The sequence below is a fragment of the Hyla sarda genome, chromosome 4, assembly GCF_029499605.1.
Source record: "Hyla sarda isolate aHylSar1 chromosome 4, aHylSar1.hap1, whole genome shotgun sequence".
Lineage (NCBI taxonomy): Eukaryota > Metazoa > Chordata > Amphibia > Anura > Hylidae > Hyla > Hyla sarda.
The window spans coordinates 178,609,932-178,624,369 of NC_079192.1; the positions used below are offsets into that span (position 1 = coordinate 178,609,932).

The 14,438-nt window shown below is 41.9% G+C and overlaps 1 protein-coding gene across 2 annotated transcripts in view; it reads left to right on the top strand.

Annotated features, from left to right (window-relative positions):
• SEC11A (SEC11 homolog A, signal peptidase complex subunit) overlaps positions 1 to 12,810 on the top strand; it is a 23,275-nt gene extending 10,465 nt beyond the window's left edge. For both annotated transcript variants that reach the window (XM_056572926.1, XM_056572927.1), the window contains exons 3-6: positions 3,718 to 3,867; positions 7,900 to 8,019; positions 10,257 to 10,314; positions 12,110 to 12,810. In XM_056572926.1, coding sequence (XP_056428901.1) covers positions 3,718 to 3,867; positions 7,900 to 8,019; positions 10,257 to 10,314; positions 12,110 to 12,160 — 379 coding nt within the window. In that variant the 3' untranslated portion in view covers positions 12,161 to 12,810. The remainder of the gene's footprint in view (positions 1 to 3,717; positions 3,868 to 7,899; positions 8,020 to 10,256; positions 10,315 to 12,109) is intronic.
• The last annotated feature ends 1,628 nt before the right edge of the window (positions 12,811 to 14,438 follow it).

Below are 14,438 nucleotides of genomic sequence, written 5' to 3' on the forward strand. Positions count from 1 at the left end.
CCATTGCATTAAAGGTGTTGTCTGGTGACCTTTTTGTATGTTTTACTATTGTACCCAGCCTGCCTAATAAAACAATAAAAAATTTTAACTCTCCTTCCTCCACTCCTTGGTAGCTCGATATCAGGAGATCCCATTTCTGTCCAGTCTTCACTGACAGTCCTCCTACTGGAGCTGTAGACAGGATGCCAGAGCGCTGCTTAGCCAATCACTGGCCACAGCAGTGTCCCACCATGGCTAGTGATTGGCAAGCGGAACTGTCAGTTCCCCCGCCTGCAGACAATTCCTTCTGTAGCTTGGGGGGGAAAACAATGTCACTGGCCACAGACAAAATGCCCTTATTCTGCAAGCAGTGAAGATGATGTATGTCCAGGCTTTAACCTGAATGCTTTTAGATGTCTGTTCTTGAGTAAAAGTTGTTTCCAAGCGCTGGATTACTTTCATTAGAGATGGGCGAGGTTACAGTGATTGGATTCATCACAAACTTCTCGGCTCGGCAGTTGCTGACTTTACGCCCCTTCCCCAGTCAGTTCTATGGGAGAGGCGGGGAGGCACAAACGCTGCCTCCCCGCCTCTCCCATAGAGTTACATGGAGGAGGTCGTGTCTGCTGCCGCATCATGCTGCAGTCGGCATGCCTCCTGCTACGGCCTGCATGGCTCTTGCACGGGAGAGCGTTCGAACCCCCTGCGATCAAACACTTATCCCCTATCCTGTGGATATGGGATAAGTGTTAAAAGCCTGCAAATATCCTTTAAAGCACTACTGCAAAACCATTTCAAAAAATTCAACTCTGTTTACATTAAGACAAATCACATAATTGAGTTGGAATACAAAATAAAGAAAAAAAATACGGGAGCGGCCTCCTTTTTCTCAGAAAAAAAGGTGTGTATCAATACTGAATCCAAGAAAAGTGGCACATACTTGTACTATTCCTTGTCTGAGAACTGGGGTCTTGCGTCTCCTCGTTCTCAGCAACATTGGGAGTCGCAGAGCCCAGCCTTCCACCGAACATACTTTTAAGACATGTCTTTCATATCCTTCTATCCTGCTGTAGGGCATATACCTAGTTAATCAGAATAAACTGTGTCTTAGGTGGCACTTCTCCCAGTGTTGAGGATATAAAAGCAGTCCATTTTTATTTTACATCCAGGACCTGGTTCTTCATCAGACAGGCATGTACATGGTTGTCACAGGCAGACGTTATATCCTACAGCCTTATGTAAATATGTCTGGGTAATAGTGCAGTTCTTCTACCTTTTTGATGCCTGCCAGTGTAGGCCTTGGCTTCTGCAGCATGACATCCCAGCCTTACATAGGTGTATCTTCTGATGCAGGAAGGGGTTAATAATGGTTCTCAGCGTAGCAGACAATAAGTGCTCAGTCAGTGGCGTGTATCCTGTAGAATAACTCATTGGTAAGTGGAGGAAGTATTTAGAGAATTATGGCTGTACTTGTGGAGTTAATAACGCTTAGTTTTATTAATATAGGAATTTTTGCCTCAACTGTCAGCAAATCAGAATTATGCAAATGTGTCAGATAAGGGAGATAAGCGGCTCGTGTCTTGGAGGACTCGGCTAATTGCCTTACCCTTTCCCTTATCACTATTGCCCATTTCCTGACTTCTGTTTGCGCTGTCCGCGGCTCAGATATATTTATTCTGATTGATGGCTTAATAAAGCAAATACTGAGGAGACCTGCCATCTCCTCTCACATTAGTGGAGATTACCTTTAAAGGTCAGTCAGATGTGTTGTACTGGTCTTCATGCCATGTTTGTGTAAATATCAAGAAGTATGTATGTGAGGTGGAGGCCTAAGCGTCCGAAAGAGCAGTCATGAAAGGTGCTTGTAAAAGGCTAACAAAAGGTTGTATGGATTTTTCCTTCAGTATGGATAGGAAAAGCAAATAGATTATACTTCTGTTATAGGCAAGGACAACCATATTGTCCTAAGTGTCACTAATAGTACAAATAAGTTCTATAATATTGTAAGTAATATTGAGATGTCGTTTTCCTATGATATCTAACAAAGCACATTAGGTACAAGAAAAGGGAAAGAAATAGACATTCCGTTTCTCTAACCTTACATAGAAACATAGAATGTGTCGGCAGATAAGAACCATTTGGCCCATCTAGTCTGCCCAATAATCTGAATCCTATCAATAGTCCCTGGCCCTATCTTAGGGACTAGTGATACTATATAGGAATATTGGGCAGACTAGATGGGCCAAATGGTTCTTATCTGCCGACATATTCTATGTTTCTATGTAAGGTTAGAGAAACGGAATATCTATTTTTTTTCCCCTTTTCTTGTACCTAATGTGTTTTGTTAGATATCGTAGGAAAACATGACATCTCAATAATATTATAGAATTTATTTGTATTTTTAGTGACCCTTTTAGGGCCTTTTATTGGAGCAGCTTACTATCTGAGGATTCTATATGTTAGAACAACGAACTTTGTCTTGTAAACTAAAAGTCTGTTTTTGAGTATGATTATCAAGAAATGGTGATATATATTTGAGTTTGTGACTTATCCATCTCTGCCCATTGTCCTAACAAAATTCAGCACAGGCAGATAGCCCTAGGGTCCTTCCATGTCATTTGGGTACTAAACCTTGCCACGTGTCTTTGTGTGCCGTGATCTGCTCTGATCATGGCATCCATGGTGATAAACTGCAGAGATTGGCGGCATGTGACTGTATCACTCAGGTACTCTATTAGGACCCTTGTCCTCTTTACACTCTAGCTACAACTATACTTTTACGGTATATTAGCAAACAGTTAGTGTATTAAGCAAAGCTGCACACATTTGGTTTTGCACCCATGCCAGCACCCCTGGAGAGCACCTCCCACCACAGGAAAGGAAACCTGAGAAGATAAAAAAGAATGTATCTCTACACACCTCAAGTCAGGTAGGAGGGGGTGGGAGGGGGTTCTAAGCTTCTCACAGGGAGCAGAGACACATCATGTATCATTCAGAATATGATGGAAAAATCTGCTGCACCTGCTAACTGTATCAGGAAGAAGAGCATTCTGTGTGTAGGGATAGAACTTCAGTAGTTGTTCAGTAGCCAAAGGAGTAGGAAATCTCCCCTCTAAGATCCTCTGATCACGAGGTGGACTTCTAAACCAAGAAGGATTGGGATGCAGCAGCAGTGGCATTTAGGAAACACTCTACCAGAGATTATTAAGGAAAAGTTTTCTGGCCATTGGAGCTACCCAAAGGGAGTAAAGGGAAAAACTGCATCCTTATCCCAATTACGACTGATCCTCTTCTAAATAGTGACAAGGACATAGTATCCCAAAAAAGTTAAATGGAGCCACCCTCACCTAGTGTCCAAAGGGGAAACTAACCCTGGCACAGCTAAATGGTACAGAACATTTAATCCCTCCCTGTACAGTGGGAGGCGCTACCAGACACCAGTCAGTGCATGCACTTCAGTAATACAGGTGTTTTTACCAGAAAAATGCCCATTCTGATTGGTCAGATCTTCCAGCCATTGACACGATTCACGGATGTGGACTGTCTGTAGCATTGTATGTTGTCTGTTGTTTCATGTTACAATGGTCCAGAAAAGACCATTGTATGTATGTTGTAAATATTGTAAGCTGAGACCACTGTATTACTAAGGGTTAAATCTTTGGGCTGCAGTGTCAGCTCTTTCCATTACTTTACCTGTTCATTATTTTGCTCCTTAATTTACTTTTTCACCTATGACAGTGGCAGCATGGAGCCGGCTTTTCATCGTGGGGATCTCCTCTTTTTGACAAACCGTGTTGATGATCCTATCAGAGTTGGTGAAATTGTGGTCTTCAGAATAGAAGGAAGAGAGATACCAATTGTGCATCGTGTTCTCAAAATTCATGAAAAGTGAGTTATAACCATTAACCGTGTTATGTATGTGTGTATATATATATATATATATATATATATATATATATATATATATATATATATATAATATATAGTACATTTAGAGGGATATTCTATCATAAAAAGTCATGATATATCACTAGGATAGGCCATCACTTTGGGGCTTTGGATCCCCCTCTGGTCCTGAGAATGAAGGTTGAAATACTTTTGTTTTCAAAGTACTGTGCATGAAATTCAACATAGACCCACTCAAATGATCGGGTCTATGCTGGAATTCCTGGACGTTCAGGCAGCTAAGTGCTACAGTACATGGAAAACTTTAAAAGCATCACTGCATTAGTGCTACAGACTCTTCATCCTCAGGATTGGTGGTGGTCTCAGGTCAGACCTCCACTGATCATGACAAGTACCCTACAACCCCTGACCCTACAAGTATGCATCACTTCTACCACTTTCCTTGTTCTTTGGTCCTTTTATATCTCACAAGATGACAGTGAAAACCAAGAAGGTGAGTAATTGAAGATCAACCATATAGTCACTAGTATACTTTGCTTTTGATATTGTCAAATGGACTATCTCTGATTGTGAGGGGCTTTGAATGCTTGAACCACACACACACACAATCTCCTGTCTCATCTGGTGATTGGTTGAGTGGGTCATCACTCCCCCTCCTCTCCCAGGGTGGGGGCTGGAACACTCTGAAGACTGGTAAGTTGCTGTGCCCCCATACAGGAGATTATCAGAGCACCAGCGGTTGGACCCCACACGATCAGACACTTATCCTCTATCCTGTAGATAGGGGATAAGTTGACTTCTCTGGAGTACCCCTTTAATGCCTTACTTTAAGGTCTCGACTCAAGGTATGTTTAACACTTGAAAATGTGATAAATATTAATCATCCTGGGCCGTAGTTTGATTTTAAACCCTACAAACCCAGACCTGTTTACAGCTGAAGTAGATACATTCATATCCAATCTAGGCAATGTCTAGTCAGCTTGATTCTTTAGTAGAATAAATGGCTTTTTAGGCCTTAAAAGATGTAAGTATGTTATATTGCCTTTTGCTAAAATAAAAAAATATTGATTTATACCTAATGAAAGTGGAATAATATCAGAAACATTTGCTAAATATACCCTTTACTCTGTACTTTCAGGTCTCTCATGAGATGTTTCATTGGGTTCAAGTCAGGGCTCTGGCTGGGCCACTCAAGGACATTCAGAGTGGTCTTAGGCTTTCACACTGCCGCTGTGCCCCGTTAAGAACAGCCGTCAAACACAAAACCTGTGTTCAGAGCAACAATCAGATTTTCTTCCTTGATTTTTAAAGAGGCCTCTGAAAAAACAGTTCAGGTTGCTCTCTGCACAGGGTTTAATAAATCTCCCCCATAGGTTTGTTGGATGGTGACCCCCTGGGCCTGTCTGAGGTCCAGAGCACCCTGGATCAGATTTTAATAATGTCTTTGTACTTATATTTTCCTCAACCCAGACTATTCTCCCTCTCCTAGTTACTGAGAAACACCCCCACAGCATGATGTTGCCACCACCTTGCTTCACTGTAGGGGATGGTATTGGGCAGGTGATAAGCAGTGTCTTGTTTCCTTTAGACATAGTGCTTAGAATTCAGGCCAAAAACTACAAATTTGGTTTCAATAGACCAGAGAATCTTGTTTCTCACAATGGGTAGCTGCTTTTTTAGCTCCAGATGGGCTTTCATATGCCTTTTACTGAGAAGAGTCTTCTTTCTGACCATGGTGTTTAGACTGGTGGATGGCCTTCTGGGAGATTCTGCCATCTGCACACAGGATCTTTGAGCTCAGCCAGAGTGATCATTTGGGTTGTTGGTCACTGCTCTTACCAAGGCCCTTCTTTCCACATTACTTAGTTTAGTGGGGCGGTAAGCTCATGCAGTCCTGGTAATTTCACCCTTCTTCCATTTGAGAATTATGGAGGACCCTGTTCGCTGGTTCAGTACAACAGAAATATTTTGGTAACTTTCTTTCGATCTGTGCCACACAAAATGATGCCTCCGAGCTCTACAGGTAGTTCTTTCTACCTCCTGGCTTGTTGTTTGCTCTGATATACATTGTCATCTGTTAGACTTCATATATAGAGTGGGCTGTGTCTTTTATGTCCATCAACTGAATTTACCACAGGTGACTCCAGTCAAGGTGTAGAAACATCTGAGATGTCCTCAAATAAGACCCCCCCCCCCCCCAGCTAAATTTCAAGTGTCTAAATACTTATGTTCATGCAAAATTATTTTTTTTTCCTTTTTTACAAAAAATGTCTGAAAGGCCACAATATAACAAAATGTGAACAAAGTAAAAGACTGAAGACTTGCCATTGTATAAGTGTCATACTTTTACTTGTGGCATATTTGACCTTTTTAGGTTGTGGGTTGCTGGGTAGAAAACCACTGTACTCTGGGTTCACCATGGTCTGTCACAGTAGCTGATAGTAAGAATGAGGTTTTCTCAGCTGTCTGCTAATAGAAGAGGTGTCCGCACTAGCATAGCCCTATAAAGAGCATTAAGATGATGTGAGCGCCTGTTGTGACACTGTTGCGTTTCATCCCGTTGCTAATAGAAAATATAAAAAGGTGTTTCAGCACTAAGGGAAAAGTAAAGAGTCCTTATGTGGTGTCTGGTATACCTGCAACTGGACTGTGATGGCTGTATGGCCATCAATAAACTTAAAGGGGTACTCCGGGGAAAACCTTTTTTCTTTTAAATCAACTGGTGGCAGAAAGTTAAACATATTTGTAAATTACTCTTAAAAAATCTTAATCCTTCCTGTACTTATTAGCTGCTGAATACTACAGAGGAAATTGTTTTCTTTTTGGAATGCTCTCTGATGACATCACGAGCACAGTTCTCTCTGCTGAAGTTATTATAATAATAATGCTTTATTTATTGTTGTCCTTAGTGGGATTTGAACCCAAGTCTGCTATGCATGGTTGCTAAAATGGACAGAGATGTCAGCAGAGAGCACTGTGCTCGTGATGTAATCAGTGTTCGAAAAAGAAAGGAATTTCATCTGTAGCATTCAGCAGCTAATAAGTACTGGAAGGATTAAGATTTTTTAATAGAAGTAATTTACAAATATGTTTAACTTTCTGCCACCAGTTGATTTAAAAGAAAAAAGGTTTTCACCGGAGTACCCCCTTTAATACTAAAGTTGACTTGTTCATCAGAGAGCAGTGGGGAGCATGTTGAGACGAGAATTCTTTTTAGATGTCAAAGCAAGACCTAGAGTGTGTCGTGGGGAGAAGGTACAAGCGTACCTATTTTTTTGCTGCTTGGAAAAAGTGTGAGGAGCTTGTGTAGCTTAAAAGAGAACAGGATGCAGAACCCTTAGAGGACTCTTAGTGGTAGCATGGGCAGGTTTCATTGTCAATCTTGGGGATGGATCAGCCTGTTGGGGCTGGTGAGGGGTTTCAGCTCTGAAGGAGCTAAAGTTGGTTGGGTGGTCCTAGACTTACAGCTTGGGGAGGTTACCACAGTAAGGAGGGAGTATCTGGGTTAACAGCCTACTAGGGATTGGTACACAGTCTGTACCAGAAGGTTAGCTGCTCCAAGGCCTGAAATGTGGCCTGACTGAGCAGTTCACTTCACCACAGGACTGAACAATAGTGTGGTAGAGGGGCTCTGGTGTGGAAGGGTCCTTTTGGAATGGTGGAGACCATTCATTATTTACGTTCAACAAGTTGCATCATAAGGTTGGTCTGTTACCTATATATCAATTGTGACAATTCCTGGTACACTATGTTATGCAAAAACGGGCCTGAGTCCCAGTGGAGGCAACAGTGACTTTATAGAGAAAGAAAGTGGGAATGGTTGTATACAAAGGACAGTTCAGGTTTTCTTCTGGAGCATTCAAGTGTTTAGTTTCAACTGAAAACCACTAAACGTTATCTTAATGTTTGAATCATTAAATGTTATTTAAGAGTGGTGCATACCCAAAAATAAAAAAAAAAGCATTTGCAATCCGATCAATTTTTTTATGTTTTATTTTTTATTTATTTTTTTAGGGAAAATGGGGACATCAAATTTTTAACCAAGGGAGACAACAATGCCGTGGATGATCGAGGGCTTTACAAGCAGGGCCAGAACTGGTTAGAAAAGAAAGACGTTGTTGGAAGAGCAAGGGGGTAAGTGTTTTTTCACAGTTGCCACACATTTACCTAAATATCGTTATCTGTCAGAAAGAATCTCTTCTTCGCTCTGTCTAATTTTAGCAGGTTTGTGAATATTCACTTTTGGTTCATGCCTCTTCCCATTCTGCTTTCATGTACCCGCCTACATTGCACTCACATGAGGGTCTATGAATATTTGAGGTGGGTTGGCATATTGTAGTAGAGAGAACTGAGGTAGGGAAGCTTTGTATATGGCCTGGATATCTGAAATTGGACAGTTAATCAAGTTCACCCACACTGCGGGTGGACAAGATGTCCGATTCGCTCTAAAGGATATGTTCACCATATGACTCCTTTTTGGCTTGAATGCTTTTATAATAAAAAAAATTTATAATTAAAAAATATGAACTAACTTTTCAAATAGTCTTTACTAAAAATACACTACTGTTCCGCGTCTACAACTCCTATTGACAGTATCAACTGACTACTTAAAGAGTAGCTCCCACCATCCTATATATTTGTTTTTCTGTCCCTGCCTATTTCCCATCTATCTCTAACCCCCTCCCTGCCTTTAAATTTTTTTTTTTTTTACCATCTTAGAAATAACTTTGTCTGCCTGGTAGTGTGCTCCCTAACAGGCAGCCTTCCCCAGCAGGCGTGACGTCACTGATGCCTGCTGGGGGGCCGACTTCCGCCCTTAGTTGAAACATACAGGGTGCCTCCAGCTATTTCACCACTACAACTCCCAGCTTTCCCTGACATCTATTGGCTGTCAGGTCATGCTGGGAGTTGTAGTGGTGAAACAACTAGATACACCCTGTGCTGAAAACAATCTTTGTAACGGGCGCAACCCGCTCTCCCCCCGCACAGTTCCTTTATAAGAACAGTTCCTTACCACGGCTGCAGCGCAAATAGACTTTTTCAGAGTCAGACTGTTCTGCCCAATACTGGCACTATAATAACTAGTTATACAGCAAATAGTAGAGAACCAGCTCCTCAATTACAAAATCTCATCCACCTGCAGACTGAATATTGATTTTGGGCCGCTTAATAATGTCTTCACCATGCTGTGTTTAAAAAAAAAAACTTTCCTGGTGTGTTTGCAGGGAGATATATTGCAGTTGACTTGGTTTACATCAGTTAACTTTGTAAGCTACATACTCTTATGCTGATGGCCTATCTGGAAGATGGGTCATTATTTTTAAAACAGAAAAGTTATATTGAAAGAAAATGTATGGCTTTTGGAAGGCATAGATAAGCCAAAAACTGGCTGCGGTAGAAAGGGGATAAATAGTAACTTAGATATGTGGTGCCCTGCATAGTGATGTTTTCCTAAAATTTCAGAATACCTTCCATGTACTGCAAGAAAAATGCTAGCTGTCAGTTTAGAGTCAATGATGCAAACAAATGTGAATAGAGACGCACATAGACTTGTGTTTTCTGTCTGTTGAGTGGGAAGCAAGCGTCATGTCAATCTTGTTGATTTGCTGCCTCTTTACCCCCTAATGTTCACCCAGCAATCCGTTACGTGGAAGTCTGTCAGTGTACAAGAAAGACATACTATATATATTGCAGGAGATGAAGAATGATTAGCACTTCTGCAATGATACATCCATAGGTCACGGTCACGGACTCACGTCATTAACACGCCATGAATAATTCTCACATCAGCACCAGAACGCTTCCTACTTGCCTCATCTGCAGAGGAAAACATTTGAATACAAAGCATTCACTGCTCCCCTGGGTCCTGCAGGCAGCTCAGAATGGATCGTCATATTTTAGTATTCCGGAATGCTTCCTCGGCTGTGCTATTCCTCAGTACTACTGTACTATATTCTTCAAGTAGCATCTAGTATGATGTTTGCAGGCTGGGTTGAATTTAACCCTTACAATGCCACTTTAACTTGGTATTCTAAGAGTATTATGCAGGCAATGGCAGGATATGTATGCCTCATCTAGTTTAGGTGCCAGCATTTATTAGAATGAAGGACCCATTGTGCTTTCTCAACAAAATCTCTCTCACTTTGTTCTCATAACTGTTGGGCATCCTGGTGGTCGGACCACCACTGATGAGCATGTGATAACAAATACACAAAGTATATACTGTGACCGCTACTTAGTGTGTGAGTGCCTGTTCTCACTGTTGTCATTACTTTATACAGGCCACTATAGTAATTTCTCATAGCAGACCTATCTTAGGTTTCTGTAATATTTTTTTTCCCCGGTTTTATATAATATTCTCTTATTTTCAGATTTGTACCTTATATTGGAATTGTTACAATCCTTATGAATGACTATCCGAAGTTCAAGGTGAGCTGTTATGATTTCTTAATATGTTGTATGAAAGATAGTATCTTGATAATTTTCTTAACTAATTTTAAGGGGATTAAAACTTGTTAACCGTTCCTCACACAAAAAATAGGGCAGGAATCAAACAGCTCCATACAATGTGTAGTGGCCATGATGGGTAACTGCTGCTGAACTCCTATTCACTTCAATGGCATTTGAGCTGCAGTAACCCAGCATGGCCACTACACAATGAATGGCGTTTGGTTCACTCTGTTTATGGTCACTGTGGCTTTGGCAAATGGCTGATTATTGGGAGTGCCAGGTGTCAATATCCACAAATCTTATATTGATCTATCCTGAGAAGGGTATTCAGTAAGTTGTGCCCAGATAATCCTTTTAATTCAAGCAGATTTGTTGTGTCTAGTGTCCTTTCTAAGGGCTGTATGTTATCTAGAAAGCTCCAGCGAGATAATGTGTTTTTTTTTTTTTTTTTTTTTTTATCGAGAAGAGATTTGATTTAGAACTATTATGAGCCATGACCCAACTACTCACTAATGACTGCCGCTAATGTGTCCGTCTAATACCTCAGTGGCTGGCAGTCCACCAACTGTTCACTCTGACATTATAGAAGTTGATGAACATGGCATTTTACGGGTGGCCTCTTCAGCGTTTTGTCACTTTGATTAGTCTGGGCTGTGATCGCTAGATAAAGCCAGGAGAAGTGTGTGTGTGTGTGTGTTTGATCTCTTCATTCCCGGCTCGCTGTTTTCCCTGTCGCGTAGCTTAAGACTGGATCCATACACATACAAAGGCGCTCCTCTTATGCAAGGATAAGGAGAGAGCAGCGAGTTGGGGAATGACATGCTTGGCTGTGGTATTCTCCCGTATATACAGTAGAATCTCCCAATAGCGGACACTCACGTGGGGAAAAAAGTGTCCACTATTGAAAGATGTCCCTTATTGGGAAAAGGGCTCAAAAATCTTTCTAAATGACCGAATACTGTTCTTAACTCACTCCAGAGTGTAAATGTCTATAAAACATGATAAAAGCAATATTACAGTAGAATCTCACAGTGATGTTTAATCTCCCCTTATCACCCCCTGTACCATTTCATACCCCTGTGCCATTTTATTTCCTCTTGATCCTTCCAATGACTCTTCATTCCACCCCCTGTGCCACTTTATTCCCCCTGTGTCAAATCATCTCCCCCCTACCCCATTTGACATTCTCCTGATGTTGCACTTACTGAGAGGCTGTGAGCAGTGGCAGCTGCCGACAGTGACTAGTGATGCTCCTGACAATACTCCTTAGTGCCCCCAGCCGCTGCTGCTCTCAGTAAGTGCAGGAGTATTGGCTGTAACCTCCCCCCCCCCCTGTGTACAAGGTAGGGCCGGCGCATAAGCCTGATTGCCCTTATTGGAAGTGTTTTGTCCCCTTTTGGGTGTGTCCACGTCCTTTACTGGGAATGTCCCCTATTTGGAGGGTGCAAATACATTAAGTCCTATGGGACTCTGTCGGGGAATAAAAAACTGTCCACTATTGGGAAGTGTCCGCTAAGGGAGATATTACTGTATCTAGATATCTGTGGGGATATGAACACCCAGAGCCTGACTGATGAATGTCTGTGAATAGTAATGAAATCTGTTTATTATATTATCTTATTCATTTTGCTCCACAGCTGCTTTTTGCATTTCAAAAATTTTCACAAAACCAGAAAGAAGCTGCAGTGTGTAAAAGCAAACATTTAGCCTGCATCATGCATAAGACGTCATTTCAAACAGTTTTTAACTCATTGATTTCCTTTCTTCTTTTTAGTATGCTGTCTTGTTCCTGCTGGGACTGTTTGTCCTGGTCCATCGAGAATAACACAATTGACATTTGGGGGATAATCTTCTGTTACAGATTTAGTATGTTGAACCAGCCGTAACTCAACAGAGCAAGAATTGTGAAAGAACAGACCTCTTCTAGCAGTGTTTAAGTTTTACTTCGAAACCAGTGTTTCCTTTTCTACATGCATTTATGTGCCCACTCTTTGTTAATGCAGAGATATAATAGTGTGTTTTAACTATGGGCCCGATCTCTGCCACGGCTTCTCTACCTCCGTGACCTCTTCTGGGCCATTCATGAAATTCTGCTGCACTGTTTACTTTTTCTTTAATATTTCAATTTCAAACCAAAGTCCTCCATTGTTTAAATTGTATAGCCTCTCAAGCTTTTATTCGGAAGTGCCTAAGAATTTGTGTATGTGCAGTACTCTGACATGGGCCCTAAATAGTCTGAGCTGGATGTCAGTGTAATGATAAAATACAATTACTTACATTTTACTGACTGGAAGACTGCATTGTAATTCTTGCTAATTGTCTTTCTGTCAGGAAAATATGTCAAATTGCCGTATATGCGAAGTTCTTCTGTTTTGTTTTTAGCTACTTGGGTCGAAAAAAAAAACCTTGTAAAGTTGACATGCATGTTGTAAAGTTTTGGCCTGTAAAATATGTAATACAGTTGGTATAATGTGACACTTTTTTCTGCTACTAAGAGTTTCGTTATGTGAAATATTAATGGTCAAAAGTGGCATATAGAAAGTTGGGCCAAGCTCAGTTTTTAGTGTGAGATTTCCTTCCCCTATAGGTGTCATTAGGCTTGTGCATAATTGGATAAAAAAAATGTCAAAATGGGTAAGTAAGGTCATTGACAGGGTCCACACTGAGAAATATTTAAAAAGGGGATATTTAACATGAGAGAGGGGATTTTAATCTCCTTTCCTAGAAGCCACACCACAGGTGTTCACGGGCTGCGTCTGAGTCCAGGATTATTCTTTTATTTAGCAATGAAAATATACACAATGTAATCACCAATAAATAGGTGATTATGTTTAGAGTAGTTCAGCATGTGGACAAAAAAGTTACAGAAAAAAAGTTACAGAAACCAGTAGATAGATTAGGGGCACCGATAACATACCTGTTTGCAGCAGAACTACCGTATTTTTCGTCCTATAGGACGCACCGGCGTATAAGACGCACCCAATTTTTTTAGGGGCAAAATCTAAAAAAATAAAGATTTTGAACCCAATAGTGGTCTTCAATCTGCGGACCTCCAGATGTTGCAAAACTACAACTCCCAGCATGTCCGGACAGCCGTTGGCTGTCCGGGCATGCTGGGAGTTGTAGTTTTGCAACATCTGGAGGTCCGCAGATTGAAGACCACTGCAGGAGGAGGTAATACTCACGTGTCCTCGCCGCTCCGGACCCGTCACCGCTGCCCTGGATGTCGCTCCATCGCTGTCGCCGTGTCCCCATCGCTCCGGAACGTCTCTGCTGCCGGCCGGGTATCCTCGCTCTCCGTCGCCGCCATCACGTTGTTACGCACGCCAACGCACGTACGCGACAACGTGATGACGGGGAAGGAGAGCGCCGGCCATACAGGGGATCCCTGAACGGAGAAGACACCGAGGAGGCAGGTAAGGTCCCTCACGGTGTCCTGTAAGCACTAACCCGGCTATTCAGTCGGGCTGTTCGGGACCGCCGCGGTGAAATCGCGGCGGTCCTGAACAGCCGGGTTAGTGTCACTTTCCCTTCAGACGCGGCGGTCAGCTTTGATTGCCGCGTCTGAAGGGTTAATACAGGGCATCACCGCGATCGGTGATGTCCTGTATTAGCCGCTGGTCCCGGCCATTGATGGCCGCAGGGACCGCCGCCATAGGGGTGTATTCGCCGTATAAGATGCACCAACTTTTTCCCCCCAGTTTTGGGGAAGAAAAAGTGCGTCTTATACGGCGAAAAATACGGTATTGCCCCCACCCCCCTCTTTGCTGATCTATAGGACTTTGTAGTCTCCTCCAACTGATACAGTGAATCTGTCAGATGGGCAGGACTTTATTTTATATGGGCTTTGCTCGTTTGATTTCTGTGCTATCACTGTGTGGGGATGGGCATATATAATGAAAGCAGTGTGCCCCCCCCCCCCCCCCCGCTATCTCTACTGTTAACTACAACTCCTTTTTAAAATGTGTTATGTGATTAGTGATCATCCGGGTGTCCATCACATGACCATGGAAAGTTTTACTGAAAGTTCTTATTGAGTAAGAACAAGCAAACATGTTAAACATTATGTATGAAATCCTCATTGTTTATCTAAAAAGTTTGTA